The sequence below is a fragment of the Balaenoptera ricei genome, chromosome 15 (assembly GCF_028023285.1).
Source record: "Balaenoptera ricei isolate mBalRic1 chromosome 15, mBalRic1.hap2, whole genome shotgun sequence".
NCBI lineage: Eukaryota > Metazoa > Chordata > Mammalia > Artiodactyla > Balaenopteridae > Balaenoptera > Balaenoptera ricei.
The window spans coordinates 47671903-47695163 of NC_082653.1; the positions used below are offsets into that span (position 1 = coordinate 47671903).

At 44.9% G+C, this 23261-nt stretch overlaps 1 protein-coding gene across 7 annotated transcripts in view; it reads right to left on the minus strand.

Annotated features, from left to right (window-relative positions):
* CFAP61 (cilia and flagella associated protein 61) overlaps window positions 1–23261 on the minus strand; it is a 256494-nt gene that overhangs the window by 37123 nt on the left and 196110 nt on the right. For 4 of the 7 annotated variants that reach the window (XM_059898316.1, XM_059898315.1, XM_059898314.1 and 1 more), the window contains 3 exons: window positions 20868–21195; window positions 19436–19527; window positions 13352–13557 (listed from right to left, as the gene is read on the minus strand). In XM_059898316.1, the coding sequence (XP_059754299.1) occupies window positions 13352–13557; window positions 19436–19527; window positions 20868–21195 (626 nt within the window). Of the gene's footprint in view, window positions 1–2889; window positions 2957–5625; window positions 5715–13351; window positions 13558–19435; window positions 19528–20867; window positions 21196–23261 lie in introns of those variants that run through there. The other 3 variants (XM_059898320.1, XM_059898319.1, XM_059898321.1) reach the window with 3 other exon arrangements.

The following is a 23261-nucleotide window of genomic DNA, read 5'->3' on the forward strand; positions in this document are numbered from 1 at the left end:
AACTATGTTGAATAATAGTGGTGAGAGTGGGCAACCTTGTCTTGTTCCTGATCTTAGTGGAAATGGTTTCAGTTTTTCACCATTGAGGACAATGTTGGCTGTGGGTTTGTCATATATGGCCTTTATTATGTTGATGAAGGTTCCCTCTATGCCTACTTTCTGCAGGGCTTTTATCATAAATGGGTGTTGAATTTTGTCGAAAGCTTTCTCTGCATCTATTGAGATGATCATATGGTTTTTCTCCTTCAATTTGTTAATATGGTGTATCACATTGATTGATTTGCGTATATTGAAGAATCCTTGCATTCCGTAACCACTAGTTTGTTCTCTACATCTGTGAGTCTGTTTCTTTTTTGTTATATTCACTAGTTTTTTTTTTTTTTACATTACACATATAAGTGACATCATATAGTATTTGTCTTTCTCTGTCTGACTTATTTCACTTAGCATAATGCCCTCCAAGTCCGTCCATGTTGTTACAAATGGCGAAAGTTCATTCCTTTTTATGGTTGAGTAGTATTCCATTGTATGTATCTATATATCACATCTTCTTTATCCATTCATCTGTTGATGGATGCTCAGGTTGTTTCCATGTCTTGGTAATTATAAATAATGCTGCTATGAACATTGGGGTATGTGTATCTTTTTGAATTAGTGGGTTTTTAAAAAATTTATTTATTTGACTTCTCTGGGTCTTAGTTGCAGCACGTGAGATCTTTAGTTGCAGCATGTGGGATCTTTAGTTGCGGCATGCGAACTCTTAGTTATAGTATGTGGGATCTAGTTCCCTGACCAGGGATTGAACCCAGGCCCCCTGCACTGGGAGCACGGAATCTTTGCCACTGGACCAGTAGGGAAGTCCCTTGAATTAGTATTTTTGTTTCTTTCAGATATATATCCAGGAATGGAACTACTGGGTCATATGGTGGTTCTAATTTTAGTTTTTTGAGAAACCTCCATACTGATTTCCTCTTCATGTTTTTCATGCTTGACATTCATTGAGCTTCTTGGATTTGTGGGTTTATGGTTTACATCAAATTTGGAAAAAAATTGGTCATTATTTCTTTAGGCTGTTTGAAGTTGCCTCGTAGCTCACTGACACTCTGCTCGTTGTCTTAAATTCTTTTTTTCTCTTTGTGTTTCGTTTTGGGTAGTTTCAACTAGTATGTCTTCAAATTCACTAATCTTTTCTTCAGCAAGGTCTAATCTTCCATTAATCCCATCCAGTGTATTTTTTCATCTCAGACATTGTAGTTTCCATCTCTAGAAGTTTTATCTGGGTCTTTCATATACCTTCTACATCTCTACTTAACTTTTTGATCATGTGGAATACAGTTATAATAACTGTCTCAATATGCTTGTCTGCTAATTCTAACAACTGTGTCAGTTCTAGGTTGGTTTCAATTGACTGATTCTTCTAGTCACTATGGGTTGTATTTTCCTGAGTCTTTGGATGCATGTTCATTTTTCTCACCACTGAGGGGAGACCATAAGTGTATACTCTACCCGCTGATGAATCTTGAGGTTCTCCAGGCTGGCTGGTGGAAATACACACTGTTCCCAGCCCTGCGTGAGTGCCAGGAAATATAACCTCTAATCCTTTGAGTGATTCTTTCCCAGACTTGGGGGGTTTCCTCTCCTGCATGCACTGATCAGTACTAGACTGAATTTTCAAGGGGGACCTCCTGCTGATCCCCACGTTCCTCTCTCTGAGCAGCGATCTCCTCTCCAGTTCCTTGTCCTGAGAACACTAGCTGCGTTGGCCTCCGCAGACTCACAGTTCCAGCCCTCTACTCAGGGAGTCTGCTGGGTTCCTGTCCCTTTGCCATGGCTTGGAAATTCTAAGGCAGCAAGCTGGAGTAATTTCAGGGTTCACCTTATTTCTTTCCAGACTCTCAGAGACCACTGTCCTTCATTGTCTTATGTCCAATATTTATTTTTAAATGTTTTTTCACATTTTCTAAAGTTTTTTAGTTATTTCAGGTGAGAGGATAAATCTACTCCCCAAACAACTTTTTTTTAAATGTAGTATCTGCTCCTAGGATGTTGGATAAGGGTTTGTCAACCTGTAAATAATTAGGACAAAGTTCATCTTTATTGATGACAGATGTAAATTCAAATTTCAAGTGTTCTTCTTGATGGTTTTGCATTTGGGTGGGGTGGTGCTGATTTCTGGTCAGATTTGATTAGTTAGTTATGGGAGATATTACAGACTAGTTCATCCAGCTGCATTCCAGACCCCTGGTAGCATGACTTACCCAAAATACCAGGTAGGAAAGGGAAAGACTACATTTTCCAGGCAGTGGAAATGTGGGTTCTACCTGGGACCGAGTCTCTGGTGTAGGTTCTATGTGAGACCAAGCGTCCTCCAAAGGGACACCCTCATGGAGGACTTGGAAGGTGGGCATGAATACCATGAGGCGGAGACCGTGTTTCCACTGTTTTTCCTCCTTTGCTTGCAAGCCTGGTCCTGGTAGCATTTGGTGTTGGCTGTACCAGAATCCCATGGGCAGTGAGAGGCAGGGTTTAGGGGACTCATTCTGCTGGTGTGGACTGTGGCAGAGAAGGTGTGGTTGTGGAGCTGGCAGTTTCCTGACTCCACAAATTCCTCACTGTGGCAGAGGTTGGCCAGGTCTGTAGAGCTGCTTTCTGAATTTTCCTTGGAAGCCAGTTTAAAGCCTGCTCCTCCAGCCCATTCAAGGAATTTTATAAACCACCTATCACTGGCAGTACGTTGCGTTCCGTTTGAACTAGCCAGAGAGGATTCTGTTGTCTGCAACTGAACCCTGACTGAGGATTCATCGTTGTGCTTACTCATAATGTGGCTGGTAAAGATCCTGTCTGAGGACTTGGGGACAGGTCAGCTCTGCCTTTTCCTGGTTTATGCATGCATGCTTTCCCAGGATTTTCAATCTGTGGTTTCTTTGGAGGAGTCCTTTAAATGATCTTGTCCATGCTGTGGAGGTTAGTTTAGTTAAAACCAGATCATTATTTATAAATCCACAAAACCAGACACACAAAAACTGCAGTAATTCAAAGTTCACTAATAAGGTTGACCCCTCTAAGCTGTGACATCCCCCTGTAACACTCGATGTGTTGAGTCCATGTAGAACACACATCTGTCTTTCATCTGGCCCAAGAGGGTGCCAGTATTTGTGCTTCAAATACGAATAAAGCTGATTGCTCTCCTTTTTTCTTAAAATAAAAATATAAACAGAAGTTCTAATGTTTTCTTCCTCCACATGTGAATCATCCTGGTCATCCCCTGAGGTATTTTGTCAGAGAAGCAAAACTATTCTCACGTTGCAAGCAGGTGCTTTCTCTAAATGATGTCACTGCACAATGGGAAACATGCTCCTCTGGTCCTGTATGAAGGGAACTGGACTCAGAGGCAGGGGACTGATGGGTTCCTGATGCCACCCTCGTGGCTGTGAGCCACGGCCAGCCCTGCCGCTTTGGTTTTCTCATCTCCGAGGTGAGCATGCTAGACCACAGTTAAGGTCCTTCCTAGCACCTGGTCACAAGAGAGAGTCTGTGGACCATCCACAAGCTTGTTGCAGGTCTTAATTCTAGGAGCCAATAGCAGTGACCCTTCAACTCTTCTCATCTCGGATAGCTCAATCATCTGAAATAGGTTCTGGGTAGTGGGATTAGATATGGACTTTGTATTCTACTTAGCTTTTAAAATATTTCTCTAAATTTTATATAACAAACATGTATTGCTTTTGTAATGGAAAATGCTAAAGAGTAAAAAAATGTACAAAATAATCCTCAAAAAGGAACATATAAAGATCCAGGCCTAGGGGGAGGGGGATGAGAGCATCGCGTGCGTGATACTCCACTCTGCCCAGGTGGCTTTGGAGCATCTTTTTGCGTTATTTGGCCATAAAAAATGTAGGCAGGCAGGCCAGTTTCTTCTCACGGTTCAGTAGACTGAAGACAGGATTTCTGAAATGTGTTTATGTTGACAATTCCAATAACAATAGAACAATTCTGTTGTTTCGTGGAGCTTGGTAAAGAGGTATTTATATTAAAGCAACTTGGTAGCCTTGGAGATAACCATTGGCTCATCAGCTATTATTTTAGACTCATAAATAATACCTTTGACCCACAGGCCACCAGGTGAAAAGGAGGAAGAAAATCTATAAAGGACTTTAGCTCCTGCAGCAAAAGTTTGAAAAGATGCTCAGAGGGCCAGAAGTCAGTTCTGAACATACCAGTCAGATCTGCTGAGCCCCAGATCAAGACCTGGGGTCTGACGAGGGCTAGAATGTTAGTAGCTGAGTCTGCTGAGGATAACTGGTGAGGAAGTGCGGGCTGGCTGGGGTGGGGTCAGCTGAACTGTACACGAGGAAGCCCCCAGTGTGACCAAGGGCCCCAGGGAGCTCGACTGCCCCGCCCCTTCTCCCACGCTGTCCTTGCTCCCCCTCTGTCCACCCTTGGCATGTGATCTGGGGAGAATCTCCTTTCCAGTTGACCCCGCAAAAGCAGGTATAGAGAGAAATCACATCCTCCTTCTCCCCCCTGGGGCTTTCACTGAGCACCCATCTCTGAGCTACCACATCTGCAAGTCAGGGATTCAGAATCAAATGGGCCTGGTGATTAGCATTTTAGGAAATAATTGTCCAGAGATGCTGTGCCCCACACCACTCGCTACCACGCCCATGAATGTGACTGGCCTACACCATCACGGTCCAGTAGAACTTTCTGCCATGATGGATGTCATCTATTCTGTGCTATCCAATACGGTAGCCACTAGCCACGTGTGGCTGTTGAGTACGCAAGCCATGGCAAGTGTGACCAAGGAGCTGAGCTTTTAATTTTTTTTAATCCTAATTAAAACTTAAAAGTCACACCTGGCAATTGGCTGTCATATTGGACAGTGCAGATCTAAGGTGTTGGTAACTCTTCACAATGCGTGAAACAATTTTCTGAAGCAATTTTTAAAACTACATGATATTAGATTCTAGACGTACTTTATAACTCAAACAGCTCATAAGTCCAAATTTTGTATGCTATTCAGAGCCTACGTGGTTGCTTTTGGTGCCAGTGTCTTGAAATGAAATCGTCTTTAAGTGTTGCTTATACAGAAACGTGTGACCCATTCCTTTGCTCTTAGCGCCCTGGGAGGTACAGTCTTCATACATCACTAATTCTGAATAAAGCACCTGATTTCGCACATATTTAATTCTTGATAATGACCTCTCCCCAGGTTTTTTTTTTCTCAGAGCATGACTCTGAAAAAAAAAAGCACATGAAATTTCACGAGTACCTCCAATAAGACAATTTTTAAAAGAGGACATAGCAAGCACATATATAAACGCAATTTTAAAACATTTGCTTACTTGATTTTAAAAGAAGCACCGTATTTCCTTAAATTTGCATTAAATTGGGAGTGAGAAGGAAAACTGTGTAAAAGGCTGAAAGAGTCTGCCTCTCTATGAAGGCTAATATGGACTTGGAGGGAACGTGAACACTTGAGCTAAAGTAATGACGAAACTTGGCACTTGTATATTACTTTACGTCTTTTAAATACTTCCGCACCATCATCTGCTTTTATCCTGTGATGTGGACAGTCTGATCGTTGGTGATATCTCCACTTCAGAGATGAGGAAGAAGATGCTCAGTGAGATTAAATGTCTTGCCCAAGTTTGCAAGGCTAACAAACAACAGCGCAGAAATTGAACCCGTCTCAGTCTAGCGTCCTTTCCACTCTAGGAAGGAGAAGTAAGGATTCACTCTTACGCAGTGTTGGGTTTTCACACCAAATGCCCTTAGGATATATACCACGAGTGTACAGGCAAGTGTGACAGAAACGGTGGCTTGTTTGGCAGCTGTGGAGATGGGGGGCTATCTAGAGCTTACAGATGGCAGTGGCGGTTTCGCCATGAAGTGTTTGTTTATTTTTATACAGCTAGGGGAAAAGTTTGAAATTTTTCATAATATTGTAGATGTGGTCCAACAGACGCATACGTGAGTTATGTGTCGCACATCACGTGAACTGTCCCGCGTATGGGTCACACTGCAGCACGCTGTCTAGGATGCTGGATCTCTGTGCTGCAGGCGTCTCCCCCAGGTACTAAGATGTGATTTAAATATCCCTGTTTCCCTTCAGATACTGGAAGCAATCGTTTTCTTTTATAGTAGGGAGACTGTCAAGCTCCTTTGTTTCAGGAGATGGTGATGCCTGCTCAGAGGCGGTGACATAAGGACACGGGCATTCACATGGAACCAGGCGGGTGAAGAAACGTGCGTTCCCGTCCCTCATCCTTCACTTTATTTATTTTTTAAAGTAATTTATTTACTTATTTATTTCTGGCTGCATTGGGTCTTCATTGCTGTGCGCGGGCTTTCTCTAGTTGCGGCGAGCAGAGGCTACTCTTTGCTGTGGTGCGCGGGCTTCCCATTGCAGTGGCTTCTCTTGTTGCAGAGCACGGGCTCTAGGTGCGTGGGCTTCAGTAGTTATGGCACGCGGGCTCAGTAGTTGTGGCTCACAGGCTCTAGAGCGCAGGCTCAGTAGTTGTGGCTCACGGGCTTAGTTGCTCCGCGGCATGTGGGATCTTCCCGGACCAGGACTTTAACCCATATCCCCTGCATTGGCAGGTGGATTCTTAACCACTGTGCCACCAGGGAAGCCCCCACCCTTCACTTTAGACTGATGGGAATGGGCACTGCATGTGCTTGATGAGTCTTTACACATTCTCATTAATAAAAGCCTTTAACATTGAAATGAATCTTGGCTGTGAGATGGGATACGCACTTTTCTTTCACTCACTTATGGGCACTGTCCTCAAGGCAAAGATTCTCACTAACATGAATGAGACTGAGGCACTTGAAATAAGAAAATGTACCTTCCTGATACCTCAAAACCATAAAAAAATCTCAATCCAGGCCTTTCTGATAAATGTTGAGATAATATGCCAAATTATAATTTCATGACGAATGAAGCAAATTATTGGAACACATTGGGTAAGAGATGAAAAAGAAAAGCTCCAGACTCAAAGCACTGCTCCAGGGTCATTACCTTAACATTCAGCCCTGACCGTGTGCACGCCTGCGTTTGTTTTTCCTGCACGTTATCATCTTGGGATGAATGTCTGAAGGGACACGTTCTGGCCATGACTTCAGGACTGCTTAAAATAATCTTGCCCTTCATCCCAGGAAAGGTTAAGGCCACACAATGGCACTGTGGGAAGGAGGGAGGTGACATATACTAGAAAAAAAGAATCCTAGTCTTTTAGTCAGAGCAATATTACAAATAAAAATGGACATAGGTTGTGTTAAATGGAATTTGGCCCCTTCATTGGTCTATACTTTGAGACCTAAGGTTGACCATCTCAGTAATGAGGGATGTTCCAAAATATGGGTTCAGCCTCACACGCAATGTGATCGTATGAGAAAACCAGTGGGCAAGGAGTTGCCTCTTGGATCAAGGAGGCCAGGGAATGACCAGTGAGGAGCCCCAGGTGAAGTGTGTGAACGTGCACAATGGTGGAGAAATAGAGTTAAATAATGGGGAAGCAAAATGAAGAGGATGGATTTTTTAAAATATTTATCTATTTATTTACTTATTTATTTGGCTGTGCCAGGTCTTAGTCACGAGGGATCTTCGTTGTGGCATGTGGGATCTTTAATTGTGGCATGCGGGATCTAGTTCCCTGAACAAGGATCGAACCTGGGCCCCCTGCATTGGGAGCACAGAGTCTTAACCACTGGACCACCAGGGAAGTCCCAAGAGGATGGATTTTGATTTTAGCAAATCACTTGTAAAAGGATTCTTTATAAGTCTATGAAATGGAATTGGCATTATCTGAAATGAAAGATGGACAGGAACACTGATCTAAAGGGTCTCCAGAATGGCAGGTGGGTGACTCGGTAAGCAGCCAACAGGGAAAGTTGCATCTTGGGAGAACTATTATCCAACAAATTTTAGGTATGCACCAAAAAATTGCCAAGTTGGAGTGGGCAGCCATAGTTCAATAAAATTTTGATAAGTCTGGAAAAATGGGCACCTAGAATTTAGTGTGTGATATCCTACCGGGCATAGCACAAGGCCACTGACTACAGGGGAACTGAAAAACACGTAAGTCATGATTAAATGATTCCAATTCAGTCTAATAAGGGAATTAGGAGGCTGCGCGGGCTGGCAGCGTCCTACTTGGCTTCTCTGAAGACAGAGATGGCGCACGGCAGTTTTCCCGAGGGAGTCACTCCTTGGGCTTCGTGGTTCAAAAAGGTAACGGCAGCCTTTTAAAGGGCCTGATCAAATCCCATTTAGAACACTGTGCACAGCAGCACTTACCCATTAAAAGTAGGCATCCGAGCATTTGGGAAGCATGGAGGGGGACGCAGCGCTCGCAGGAGGAGAGGGCCGGGCGAGGGCAGCCTTTGAGAGCTGAGCACGTTAAGATGTGAGAAGAGGTGATTTAATCAAGGTTTATGAGTATCTGATGGGCTCACACAAAGAAGCCAGGGCAAGACCTATTCACGCCGTGAGGATAAAGGATGCTACAGACTGTTAATTAAGGCCATGGTGCGGGGGAAGTCGGTAGGCAGGAGCTTTTCTTTGCAGGGCCACCGCTAAGTGGCGTAAATGAAGATGAGGCAGAGGTAAGGAAGCAGGGAGGACACGGGACAGGCCTTGTTAGAGCCCCGTGATGGGGACTTCGCAGGGACCTGCCTCGGCCTCCCCTTCCTCTCCATGCACGGTTCCCATTTCCGACTTCCTGGCACCCCCATGGAAGCTGCTTCTTCCCCAGTGTCTGAGGGAGAAGCAGCAGCAGCAGGTGGAGGGAAGGAGCTGCTCCTCCTAAACATCATCAAAGGGGGTGGGTGGGAGCTGCAGGGGCTGTGACACGCGTGTGCACATGTGCGTGGGACACTTCAGGGCACAGGTGCTCCGAGGGGAAGATTGTGGAAAGGTCCATTTTCTAACGCATTTGTTATGTGACTTTCAATGCTGGTTGGTTCAGAAAGGAACAGATGAATTACAGGGACTCCATTCTTTTTCCAAAGTGCTAAATCCGTCAACCCATCAATTTATTTCTCTCTCTTTCACACACACTAACAGACACACTCACACACAAAGGCACACACGTTCACACGCACGCACACACACAGTCACCAGTGGTGAATTGATTCTCTCCATCACCAGTGGTTTGCACTGGAGCGCCAAGGGGAAGACAAAGGATGAAACAGAGGTAGAAGCCAAGCCAGCCTGGCTCCAGACCCTCAGCGGCACTGCTGTCCTGTGACAGCTGTCGGCCTGGGTATCACAGCGGCTGACCGCTCGGCAGCTCCCACGTGTCCCCAAACGGCTCCAAGGGAGCCTGTCCGCAGGCAGCCAGAGCCACGGCTGGCGAGGCCTCGGCTGCTACAGCATCTGCCTGCGTGGCTGCCACAACTCCCACTGGGGCCACCAGCACCTCCTCTGTCCTGGCCCTTGATGGGGTGAGAATAGATTGAGGGAAGTGGAGAGAAAGGATCCAGAGGGTTTCTTTGAACCCGGAGAGGAACTTGACCTTGAGGTCATGTCTGTCTTGCAGAAGACAGAGCGGCTGATTAACGGTCAGCCCTCCCAGCCTGGAGGAAGGTACCCCCAGATGCAACAGATGGAAACGCGCCCAGATTTGAACAAGAGATGTTGCTGGTGCTGCCTTGGTCAGGGAAACAATCGGTAATCATATCTCGGCCAAAATCAGCTAAACCATTCACCCTGCCTGCTTGGAAAGAGCCTTGCCAGTCAGTCTGACAACAGAGAGGGCGAGCAGTGCCGGGCCAAGAGTCAGCACGGGCCCTGGCAGCATTTCGTGGCACTTGGAAAGAACGTGGCCGCAGCTGCTCGTGCGCTAACAGGCATCCGGGAGGGGCGGACGGGGCCTGGCGGAGCCCTGGGTACCATGCTAGAACACGATCAGCCACCATCCCCCTGTCCCCTTTCTTACAGATGTCAGTTGGCACGTCCTAATAGCCAGTGTTGTCCCATTTTGCCATCCCAAATATTCACTCCTAGCAAATCAAATTCACTTTTAAAATTATTACTGTCCTCAGTTAACAGCTGTGCCCAGACCAGTGGTCTCAAGCTCACAAAGTCTGTCTCTTTCAGCATCTCTTCTTCTCAGGGAAAACAAACTGAATTTGGTCAAATTTGAAAACAATTTCTTTTCAGAGAAGACTCTTAATACATAGCTCCCATAAAAATGTTCTTTGACGAACAACTGATTCCCCTCTAACTCATATATTTTGCGTAAGATTAAGAGCAACAATAAAATCCTACCCACAAGCTGAGGAACAAATGAATTCACTTTCTAAATACTTGTGTTTTTCTTTATTTTAAATAAATATTGGAGTCATGTCTACAAAGATCTGAGGAGGGGAAGCCTATGATCAAGGAATTTGATACTTTATCAAAATGTAGTTTATAATGGGAAACATATAGGAAGATATCCTCACACATAAAAGGTTTCAAAAGTTAAGTACTCTTTCTGGGAAAATATAAAAATCTGTGCATGATAAAAATGCTTAGCAAGCCAGTAATAAAAAGAAACTTCCTTATCCTGATAAAGGGTGTCTACAAAAATATGTATGGCAAACGTCACACACTTAATATTGAACGAATTCCCTTTAAAATTAAGAATGAGGCCAGAGTGTCATCCCTCACTACTTCTATCCCAAATTTTACCACAAATCTTAGCCAGTGAAGTAAGATAGGAAAAAGAAATAAAAGTTACAAAGATTTAAAAAGAAGAAACAAGCAAAACTGTCATTATTTGCAGATGATATAATTTTTTTGTGTGGAAAATCTAAAAGAATCTACAGGTAAATTATTTGAATGAATGAGGGAGTTTAGCAAATTTGCAGAATTCAAAACCATAAAAAAGCGCATTTCTATACACTATATAGAAGCAATCAGTAAGAAAGTGATATTTACAACAGCAATAAAAATATAAAGAACTTTGGATCATATCAAACAAAAATTAAGCAAGCCATTGATGGAGAAAATGATAAATCTTTATCGAAAGATATTAAACAGACCCACATAAATCAAGATCTACACAGCTGACCCTTGAACAATTGTGGTTTGAACTGCGTGGATCCACTTACACACAAATTTTTTTCAGTAGTAAATACTATAGTACTACACGATCCATGCTTGGTTGATCGGCCCTTAGTTGAATCCGAGGATGTGGAACCACAGACACAGAGGGCAGAAGGTGAGTTATACTCAGACTTTCGACTTTCGACTATATTGACACTATAGTTCAAGGGTTAACTAGTATGTTATGATACTAAAATTAATATCAAAGATGTCAACTCTTACGTAATTGATCTAAGGTTTAATGCATTTCCTATCAAATCCAGTGGGGCTTTTCATGGAGCGTCACAAGTTTACTGTAAAACTATTGGAAGAGCAAAGGGACAAAAATATCCAAGACATCCGGAAAGAGACAGATGATGTTAAAATGAAGAATATCTGTTAACTGACACCATAAAGAAAGTGAAAAGACAAGCCTCAGAATAGAAGAAGACATATGAAGGAAACGTAAACAACCAAGTTTGTATCCAGAATATACGAACAATTCCTGTGAGTTAGTAAGAGAAGACGACCCCCGCCCCCCCAAAAAGGGACAAATGTCATAAACAGGCATTTCTCCAGAAACTACCATGAATGGCCCACAAACAAATGAAAAGGCACTAAACTGCATTAGAAATCAGGGAAGGGAACACTGAAACCCTGGGTAGACACCTTTCCACACCACCAGGGTGGCCAAATGTTCAAGCTGAACAGTGCCGAGGACTGCCAGGGCTGCGGAGGGCTCTCACGGCCGGCTGGAGGGAGGGGAACAGACACCGCTACCGTGGGGAACATTTGGGCATCACCCAGTACACCCGAGAGAAATTCCTGCACAGGAGGTGTGCCCACGATGCCAATGGCACCAAACCGGAACAATATGAACATCAATCAACAGGAAAATGGACGGAGGAGGTGTGACACAGTTATCTTACACACGGAATACCACAGAGCAGGGAAAACGCACAAACTCCAGCTACACGCATTGCCACGCGCAGGCTCGCAAACGGGGCCCCAAACGGAGGGCTGGCTTTCTCCAGGGGCCACAGAACTGATTCAAAAGTAGGCAGAACAAACCAGTGCATCATTTAGGAAACCATATACTGTACGTGGCACACCTTTGAAACAAGGGTTGGCCTGGTACCCGTTTCAGTACAAAGTTTTACTGGCACGCAGCCACGTCCCTTTGTTTATGGATGGTCCGTGGCGGCTTTCACGGCACGGTGGCAGACTTTAGTACATGTGACAGAAGTCGTGTGGTCCCCAAGCTATTTACCATCCGGACCTTTATAGGGAAAGTTTGCTGATCCCTACTTTACAGGAAAGAAAGGGAATGATTAACCTAAACTGCAGGGTAGTGGTGACCTCCCAGCAGACGGAGGGGGTGTGATCAGACAGGGGCTTTGAAGTAAGGCACATAGATTTCCAGTACTATTATCCTTTAAAGTGTACGTACACGTTTGATTTATTTTTTTTGTTTCTATGATGTATTCTACAATTTAAAAACGATTTTAAGACGGAAGAGAGATTGCTTCTGACCCTGACTGTCCCCCCGCCCCGGGTACTGAGGACCCTGAATTCTATGACTTATGTCCTATGTCTCTATTTGTCACCATCTTGTTTTGCGGATAGACGGAAACTCTCTTAACCTTTCTAAGCAGCAGACTGCGTCCAGAAGTGGATTTCTACTCTACAGTTCTAGCCTTCCTAGAGGTATCGGACAAGAGAGTGTCTCTGAACTTGAAAGACTGGGATCTAGAGCACCCAGTCTAACCAACCTGCTGGAGCAGAATTCCTTCCCAACGTCTTAGGCAAACGGTCGCCCCCTCTGCTTGAGCACGTGCCGTGAGGAGGAGGCTGGGGTCACAGACAGCCTGTCCGGGGTGCTGGAACTCCCCCCAGGACCAGGTACCTCCATCCTGTCCCCAAATCGACCTCTTACGTTTCTGACCACTGCTCTTAGCAGCCTGTGTCTCAAGAGAGACTTGAATATCATCTGTGGCGTGGAGGCCGTGCACGGATGTGTCTGGGACCCAGGCCTGTGCATGGCCGTGCGGCCACTTGTGGACACACCAAGAGCCTGTGCTCTTCTTCGTGGGCCTCTCCAGTGCTGGTGGATCTCATACTCTTCACTGTTGAGAAGCTCTAGCTTCTCCCAGGGGTTCCCGTGTACTTCCTGGCGCATTACAAAACACCTCCCTCATTCACAAGACATCCATGGCCTGTGTCTGCATTCCCCCCCACCCCCCAACCCCCGGGAAAGGGCAACGCTCAGCTCACCTGTAGAGGTCTGGGACCAGCCCGTCCTTGTACCGAGTGCACAGGTTGTTGAGGACTTGCTCGTGCTGGCCGAACAGGCGGATGTAGTTGGAGGTAGGGAAAGGCACTTTGGAAAGGCACGTGATGGTTTCCACCATCTTGTACTTGTTGGTGTGGATTCGGAAGTAAGTCCCGTTCTTCACGTTACCTGTTACTATTTCTGAACCCTGGCGGAGGAGTGCATCAGAAAAACAACGTTAGAAACATTTCTGGACTTTGGGAACTTTATCATAGCAATTTATTTTTCAAATATAATGGACAGGTTAGAGCTTATCGCCTGTTGCAAATCACAGTAGTAGATATTGACCAAACTTGACTGAAGATAAGTGCGTGTCAGAAACCATGTGTTTGAATCTGATGACTGAAAGTTCCTCAGGGTATTTGACACTGTGATTATATCGCTCCACGTTTCTAAATTAGTTGCTAGGTTACGGTCAATTCTCCGTTATTCAATACCTGGCACAGCCAGTAGGTGGAACTGGGTCTATTCTCTCCTGCGCGGTGTCAAAAGACTGTTAACTTTAATTTTTTCACAGCACCATTTTGAGAAGAACCTCCTAGTCAAACGTGCGCAAAAGGAATTTCAGTTTTTAAAGTTCTACTTGAACAAAGGAAACAAGGAAAAAGGTGAATCTCTGACAGCTGGGTTTGCGGAGGTTCAACTGTTTGGTAGGGTCTGTTCCCGGGAAGAAGGTTCAAGTTCACGGGAAATATACATACCATTCTGTGGGCTACTTGTTAGTTTGTAAATTGTGAAAGGTGTAGATTCATGGCTTTATGTCGCCTAGAAACTGGCTAAACCACCATGTGAACCCAAACGACAAGGAAAGATGCCCCTCTACCCCAGTCACGACCACTTTTTCTATTTCAGCCCCTGATGGCCACTGACTGACGAGCCAGAGACACGCTTCCCACCGGCTCCAGCAACAAACAGAACATCCGTGGACAAACTTGGGTTTGGCTGGTGGTGGCTGAAACCACAGACTTTGCCCCTGGACTCTGAACTCAGTACACAGTAACACTCAGTAAATCTCTCCTGAGTGCATATAGATTTAAGCTTTTGCTCTGAACTTGAATGTGGCATTTAGAAATCCAGGGCAAGTTGAACTGCACTGATCCCAAACATTTACTGAGTCCCGGACATCCCCTGGGGACTTTGTCTAAACAAGGACACACGGATTAACTGGATTTTTAAATAAATTGAAGCAACTGGTGGGTGTTTGTGTATCATGTGACTAAGCCCTGAGGAGGAACCAGCCAACTATAAAGGCACAAGGTGAGACATACAGGAGGGATGCCAGGTAAGTCCTGGGCCAGCCCCAAGGATATGCACGAGATTGGGGGACAGAACAAACACAGCTTAGGAAGGGGGTGGGGGACAGCACCCCAGGGAGGTGCATGAGGCCCAGCATCATAGAGATGGATGGATACAGAGAGGAAATCTACCTCCATAGCAAAGTGTTTAAAAAAACACCCAGTAAGGTATTATCTAACGCAACAATGGTATATGCACACGATGGGATGCAATGCATCCAATAGAAATTATTGGTGAGTTATTTCATAACAGGAAAATATGTTCCCAGTACATTTTATACTATAGAAGTATAGTATAAAAATTTATAATGTTTTATAATTTGTAGAGAATCATTCTATTTTCATAAAAATAAACGGTATCGTTTATTTGTTTTTGTGTCAACATTTTAACAAAATGTTAATGGAGGGGGCTAAGACTAAAGCTGCTGGTGCCAAACTCAAATGGTCTTTAAAGTCTTGTATTTATTCTTAGAGATGCTCGCAACGGGCGCGTTCGTCACTCTCATAGTTCTGTGTGTATTTAGTTCAGAAATAGCGTTTGATATGATGAGCCACCAAGTAAAGCTGACCCTGGGGAGGCCCCTTCGCAGTCAGGGGTGCCTTGGTGAAGTGGAATGAGTGTCTGGGGGAGGGGCTGCTCTCTGGCCTTGCTGGTGGGGTGGCTGGGGGTCTGGGAGAGGGGGCACTGGCCACAGTTCTGGCATAGTTTTAGCACCAGGTTTCCCTGGCCTCAGTGGACAGCAGATCCCACAAGGTGGTGGACCCTCCTCTTCCTCTTTGACATTCCTTTATGCTGCGTGATTAAGGAAGGGAACTCAGGCATCAGAGGGGTACATCTCGGGATCCAGCCACGTGGCTGACAATATTTTTGACTTGGCAAAGGGTTTCACTGAATACCCCACCCTCTGCTCACAAGCACTTGTATTTGGGGGCTGATTCAGTGGATACTGAGCACCTCAACTCGAGGGCCACGGTGACTCCGTGCCTGGTGTCTCAGCGTCACGTGCCCTCTGAGGTCACCCTGTTCCACAGGGGCTGTGTCGTCAGCATCGTTTCCAGTGATGTGTCGTCATGGGTCTGTTTATTTGGTGGAGGGGAGTTGGCCTTACTTTTTAATTTAAAGGTTGAATTTAAAGGCACACGGAGGAAAGAAATGCCCAGTGGTGCAAAGACAGCACATCTTGACTCTGGAAGTGACCGTGACCATTGTTAATGAGATCTGGCACTGCGATCACATAACCAGGGGGCTGTCCTGGGCATGTGGCATCAGAATAGTTTGCATTGACATGAAAGACAAGTCGCCTACAGATGGGTTTCTCAGACACAAGTTACCCCTGTGGGGCTGGGCAGACTTATCTAAATTTCTGAGGTCATTCCCAGTCACTGTTGCTGACAGATGGGAAAATCCAGTGAAGTCCAGGACCCATTCTGCTTATCCTCCCAGAAAATCACTCCACTAAACAAGGACTTAAGGCAGCTTCCAGCCCTGCCACCCGGTGAGGGATTCTGGGCTAACGATGATGATGATTTCATACACTTTCCAATTCTGTGGGATGTGGCTAGTTTCTTCCTTTAAGTATATGAATAAATTGTTAGGAGATTTGGGTGTTGAGTTTAAAATTTTGACAGAGTAACGGGTTCTGATGTGGTTTTTTTTTTTTTTTTTCTCTTCCTTTTTTCCTGAATATAATTATCCTTTTGAGCTCCTTTACGATTTTGACAAAGATTGGAATATGGCTCTGGAATTCATGCCACACGGAAGACCCAGGGGTAATCAGACTCGGCGTGCAAGAAACCAGGTTCCCAGCTCCCAGGATGAATACACAATTTTAAATTTAATGGTACCCAGGCAGAGTTTGTTGTGACAAATTTCTTTATTCCGCGGAGGATAAGCCAACAAAGCATGCGGACTGGAATCTGCGGATCCGTTCATTATGTAGACGACTTGGGGTCCCCTGTCTTCCTTTTGTCGGGTTACCTCATGAATTACTAAAGCATCTCCTTACTTAAATATCCCGACGCATGAGTGCTGCAAGAGTCTGATGAGATTCATCTGTACTACATTTGCTGCGAGAACAGTAATTTAGTTTCTCTAGTGAAATACTGCTCAATGGGCTCCATTCTCGATCCACTGGCCATATTTAGGCGACTGCCTGACCATTTTGGCAACAATTTCACTTAATCAAATTAATTCCAAATCCAAAAGATTGCCATGGAACCATCCTATGTTTTTTTTTCTTGGTGAATAAAATGGGAAAAAAAAATCTGTTTAGATCTTCTGTACTAATTAAAAAGGAGGCCCACCTGGCAAAACGGTTAATTATAGTCAGGGTTCCTGCTCAAATACGGTCACAGCACCAGCCAAAGAAGCTATTCAAGTTCCATTCTTATCAAAACTCTCATTATCTAAAACTCCCTTTGGCTCCTCCTCTGACTTTATTCCGAGAGAGAACCAGTGGTTCATAAATAAATGACACTGCATGTCAGAAATCACACACTGTCCTTGAAGAATCTGGTTCTGTGTGAAACCAAGTCCAGTATTTCCTAGCTTTTGAACCCATTCCCACCATGAACTGTCCGAATTCCTGACCCACAGAATCTGTGAGCGGAATCCAATAGCTGCTTCGTGTCCCTGAGTTTTGTTACACAGCAGTGGAGACTGGAGCACCATTCGCTACGGTCCTTTCTTGACTTGTAAGAACATTTTGCATCAGACTGTGGATACAGGACACACCTGAAAGAATCTGGGAAAGGCCCAAGGGAAATAAGTTTTAAACACACAGCATCCATCCTTTCCTTGGAAGAACCAGGTTTCATTATTTTTCTGGAACTATAATTAACAACATCCACCACTGATGGGTCACCTGTTTTATACCTTGAAGGCAGTGTTACTTTATATGTGATCCCTAATAACCCCAGAAATGAGAGGAGTTGATAACTTGTCCAAAGTCCATGGGAAGTCGACGGAAGAGCTGGGATTCTGACTTCCCGAAGAGAGAGGGTGAGGGGCCAGGAGCCTGGGACATCTGGAGTCTGCTCCCCCTTACGGAATTTTCCAGCAGGTTCTACTACATCTCATTAGCCAGGACCTGCCACATGGCTGACCTCATTCTCAAGGAAATCTGGGAGATGTGCTTATTTTAAGTTAGTCAGATCATTAACCCTCAAAAAAATTCAGGATGAGAAAATGGGAGTGGAAGCAGGCAACCTCCAGCGTCTGCCTCACTGACGACAAAGTGAACACGATGCACCAGAAAGGAAACCCCAGTTGACAACAAACAACAGTTGGGACCGAATGTCCGATAATCTTACCTGAGAAGCTCACCAACCGACCAACCACGCTGTGTCCTTTCTAGTTACCTTGAACACAGGGAACGCCCCTCCCAACCCCCAAGCACACGCAGCTTCAGCTTCACCTCGTTGGCCCTTCCTGTGTCATCCAGGGAGGGCAGGAGAACAGGGGGGCCTGGACAGACATCCCAGACCCTAAGCAATTTACTTGCTATTGCCACAGAGGTGGTTATTTTAATTATCTATGGATTCATCACAGGCTACCTCAGAACTTAGTGGCTTAATGTCCTTCAGGGGGTGGATGGATAAACTGTGGTCCACCCAGACAGTGGAATACTATTCAGGGCTAAAAAGAAATGGGTTCTCACGCCACGAAAAGACATGGAGGGAACTGAAATGCAAATTATTAAGTGAAGGAAGCCAATCTGTAAAGGCCACATGCTGTATGATTTCAACTCTATGACATTCTGGAAAAGGCAAAAGTATGGAGACAGTAAAAAGGTCAGTGGTTGCCAGGAGTTGCAGGGGGGGGGAGGGAGGGATGAATAGGTGGAACAGAGGGGTTTTTAGGGCAGTGACACCACTCTGCATGATACCGTAATGGTGGGTACATGTCATTATACATTTGTCCAAACCCATAGAATGTACAACACCAAGAGTGGACTGTAATGTAAACTGTGGGCTTTAGGTGATAATGATGCATCAACATAGGTTCATCAATTGTAAAAAATTTACCACCCTGGTGGGGATGTTGATAATGGGGGAGGCTGTGCATGAATGGGGGCAGGGGGTATATGGGAAATCTCTGTACTTTCCTCTCACTTTTGATGTGGACCTAAAACTGCTCTAAAAAATAAATGACTTAAAATGACAATACATTTTTATAACCTCAGTCTTTGGGAGTCAGAAATTGGGAATAGCTTATCTGGGGGATTCTGGCTCATGGTCTCCTGTACGTTTTAGTCAAGATGTTGGCCAGGGCTGCATCATCTGAAGGCTGGACTAAGGCTGGAGGACCACTTCCACGGTGGCTCCATCACACGACAGGCTGGTGCAGAAATCCTCAATCCCTCTCCACGTGAACCTCCCGAAGGGCCGCCTGGGTGACCTTACAATATGGCAGCAGTGACCCAGGAGGGTGCAAGTTGGAAGCTGTATTATCTTTCAGGACCCGGCCTTGGAAGTCACACACTGTCATTTCCACAATATTCTGCTGGCCACACAGGTCAGCCCTAGTCAGTGTGGGAGGGGACCATACAAGGACATGAATACCAAGGGGTGGGAGTCAGTGGGGGCCGTTTTGGGGGCCAAACTACCACATGGCTTTCTGATGCATGAACCAATACATTACACTAAAGACTGAATTAAGAATTTCACCCCTAGCCCCATAAGCAAAGTGTTATATTTGAAAGTAAAATGAAATTCACGAATAATACTTACAAAATCAGACTGGGCCATTTGTACCTCCAGTGGGGTTGGGATGGCGGGCTTGGTGATATGCAGATAATGGTACGACCCAGGGAGGATGCCTCCTGGTGGAAATGGCAAGTTTTCCACATTTTAATTCAGTCGGGTAACAACTGGGTAACAGGGCTTACATCTGTACCACGGGACAACCAGAGATGCCTGCCATGGTGTATGCTACTCAAACTTTCCCACTCAAGTACCTCTATTAGCAAGGAACACCCTGCGATTTATTTTATTTAATAAAATCAACGTGAATGTGCCGTTATAACCCAAAATATAGCCACCAATGTTCCAAGATGTGCCAAGCTGATCCCGTGCATCCTGATTTCCCAAAACTTGTGGCATTCTAATCTCTGCCTGCTAAAGCCAACCAAGACTTTGGTCTACAAATGTTGCCGTGGTGTTCCCATTCTCCATCCTCCTCCACTATGTAACCAAAATACTAAGAAAGTAAATGTTATAAGGAAAATCAACAAAGTTCTTGTTCAATGCTTTAGAAAACTTGTATTATGAAACTTACTATTTCTAGCTTGCCCTAGAAGCCCGAGCCTGGTCTAGCTCTGATCAGCCTCTGACACCCATGCTTTGTCTTCCTTTCCTATGTCCACTACCTTTCCTAAGGTCTCATCCAGAGTGAGAAGAAGATCACGACCTCTCGGAGGCCATTTAGTTGGGTAGATAAACACAAGGACTGCAATACAGGGCTTTTGTCTCTTTAGCCTGATGTTTTGTTTACTGGATTAGGGTTCACAGACCCCCTAGGGGTCCACGGATGACTATGGGGGTTGGTCCATCAACCTTCTGGAAGTAAACATACAGTTCTGTAAACATGTGCATTTTTCTGGTAGAAGATCCACAACATTCAAAGATACTGTTTTCAAGGGTAACTCCCACCTCCCAAATATAAGAAAGTTCTGTGTCACTCATATGATGATCTCCTTAGGGGTCAATAAAGCTGAGGGGATAAAACTGTACCATTTTACAGCTGCTAATGGTCTAGCTTATCCATCCAGACAGCAGACCAAAGCCTGGGAGGCTTGGAAGCTCTCCTTACCTCTCAACTTATATTGAGAATGAAAGTTTGGTAAGATGTCAGGGCATCAAACCATACACCAGTTGTGAGGGACCTCTGGGCAAGTTACTGATCATCCCCTAGTCTCAGTTTCCTTATATGTAAAGTAAGCATCACATTCTTATGTGAAAAATTTTATCACATCAATTCTGATGTGATAAAATCAAGTCCATCATAAATAGTTAAACATAAGAGAGAGCCCTCCTGTGTCTCTGTGCAAACCCACTGAGGGACACAGGCGCCTCCTCACCAAACCTACCGGAAACAGAGGCCTGGCTGGTCCAGATCCAACCAGTGGCTCCATCACAGGGATGAAGGTGGCCCACTACATACCTTTGATCTTGGCTCCCCTGTACATGGGGATGAGTCGGTCAAGGTCAGCCGGCGGCTCAGTCACAGGCTCGAGGGTCGGGTCAAAGAGGTTGAGCATCGCTGCTGCCAGCTGGAAGCCAATTTCCTTGGAATTGAAGTTGCTGTGAGTCCACTCATTCGAGTAATACCTGTTGGAGAACTTGGTGAGGGAGCCGGCAGCTCTGATGGCTATGTCATTGGTGTGGAAGTTGGTGTCGATCACAAGTCGGCCGTCGTAGACAAGGCACGCGTCGTTGAAGGCTCTGAATGTTTCGTAATCCACGTTCTTCTCACAGAAGCTGAAGAACATCTACAAAGTGAACAATCACATTATTTCTAGTTATCACTCTTCACTGTACCTTCCCAACAGGGTGAAGAGTCTCTATTTTATTACTTGGGGCACACAAGAAAACCTAAATCTACGAAAAGTATGTCATAATGATGTGTGTATCTTTGGTACGAAGAAGAAATTAAGATCACTCAATGCCACTCTTTTTTTTTATTGCTCAATCTAGACATCCAGTGGCGAGGGTGCCACGTGGTGGAATATCTCCCACAAGAGCACGTTCTTCCCCGTAAGGAGATTTACATTCATAAACACCACTTTCCCCTCATTCTTGGACATTTCGAATTGCTCCTTCTCAGCCTCCTTCCATTTTCCTCTCCTGCATCTGACACTTAGGTCTCGCCAGGTTCCTTCTTGGGGTCACTTCGTCCAGTTTTGAGTCTTCAGTCTGCCCCATTCCTGCCCCTTTAAACCCAGAAAGCCTGTCCCTCCCTGCAGGATGCCCCAGAGAGGATGCAAGCCCCGTCCGCCTTGGTACCCACCAGGTTTGGGCTCTTGCCTTGTTACTTCCTGCCCTGGGATGGCAGATGCTGATTCAGTGAAAATTTACAAGGTACCTGCAGGCACCTCCATTCTCTGCCCAAATTTTAATGCGTTCTCGTACTTATCTGGAGATCATTTTCCATATTGATGTTAAGTCATTAAACCAGTCCAAGTTAGCTGTTTTTAAATCTTCAGCTGTCACTGAAGTAGCTAAGTTGAATCATTTTTATCTTTACCTAAACACAGTTTGCCACCTTATTAAAGGCATGCTAAGAAATGAACATATGACCTGGGTCCTCATCATACTGGTGGATACCACACTCCCTGCTTCCTTCACACGCCAGCTCTACCCACCTCACTTGCCCCATTACGTACAGAAATCAGCTGTCCTGAGCCAGAGGTAACCCCCTTCCATGCCCTTCCCCACACCTAGGAATGGTGCGCCAATGAGGAATGAGCCACAAATGAGCCTGCAGTAGCCACTAGTCACGGGTGACTATATACATTTAAATCTGAATTAATTACAATTAAACAAAAGTTAAAATCCAGACCCTCAGTTGTGGTGGCCTATTTCAAATGCGCAAAAACTACAGGTGGCGGTGGCTGCCATATTAGACTGCACAGACGTGGACCATTTCCACCATCGCAGACAGTTCTATCGGACAGCACTGGACTCAGATCCACCATCCCTATGACGTCCTTTCTTCTCCCTCAGGGAACCGGCAGGGCCTTTGCCCTTTTCCCTGTCTCTGTTCACTCAGATGTCTAATCCTATCCCAATTACTCTCATCCAGGCAGCTTCTTTCTTTCAAACCTCTTTAAAATTTTTTCTGTTTTATAACCTTGCTCAGTGACCACAGGAAAATATATTTCTCTGAGTCTCTGACTCTGAAACTTTCTGTCTCTCTATTCCTCTTTTTTTTTTTTCTCCTCTACTCATTTCCCATCTCTATAGAAACAGACTTCCCACTCATAGAAAAATAGGAAAGACATTTGATTTGAATTGAAATTATGCATGAAAAACAGGACCATTAATGTTCAGCAGCCCCCTTTAGCATCCCTGCAAAGTTCTTCTACCTACCCAGTTTTTCTCCTACTTAAAACGACTCTTTTATTAAGGGGCACATACATATACTAGCCCTTGTTTTCCTGGGTTTTAAAGACTATCAGTACCTCTATCATATTATTTTATATGGTTTTGGCGTAGGCATTGACGCTACGGTTACATTTGGGACATAGAGGTTTGTGGAATAGAGTGAACGCCAGATCAGCAAATCCAACACTGTCCGTGGGAGCACATGTTCTGAGTTACAGACCTCTCAGACCTCTCAAACACAACTCACGTGCTCCTGTAATGTCAACTGAATAGTACACAGTGGATGAAAATATGAAGTAGGAACATCTGCTTTAAATGCTTCTACAAATAATGACCTAAGGGTCTACCTTAAGGAACTAGAAAAAGAAAGGCAAAGTAGATCCAAAGCAAGCAGAAAAAAGAACATAATTGTTAAGAGCGGAAATCAATGAGAGAGAAAACTGAGAGACGA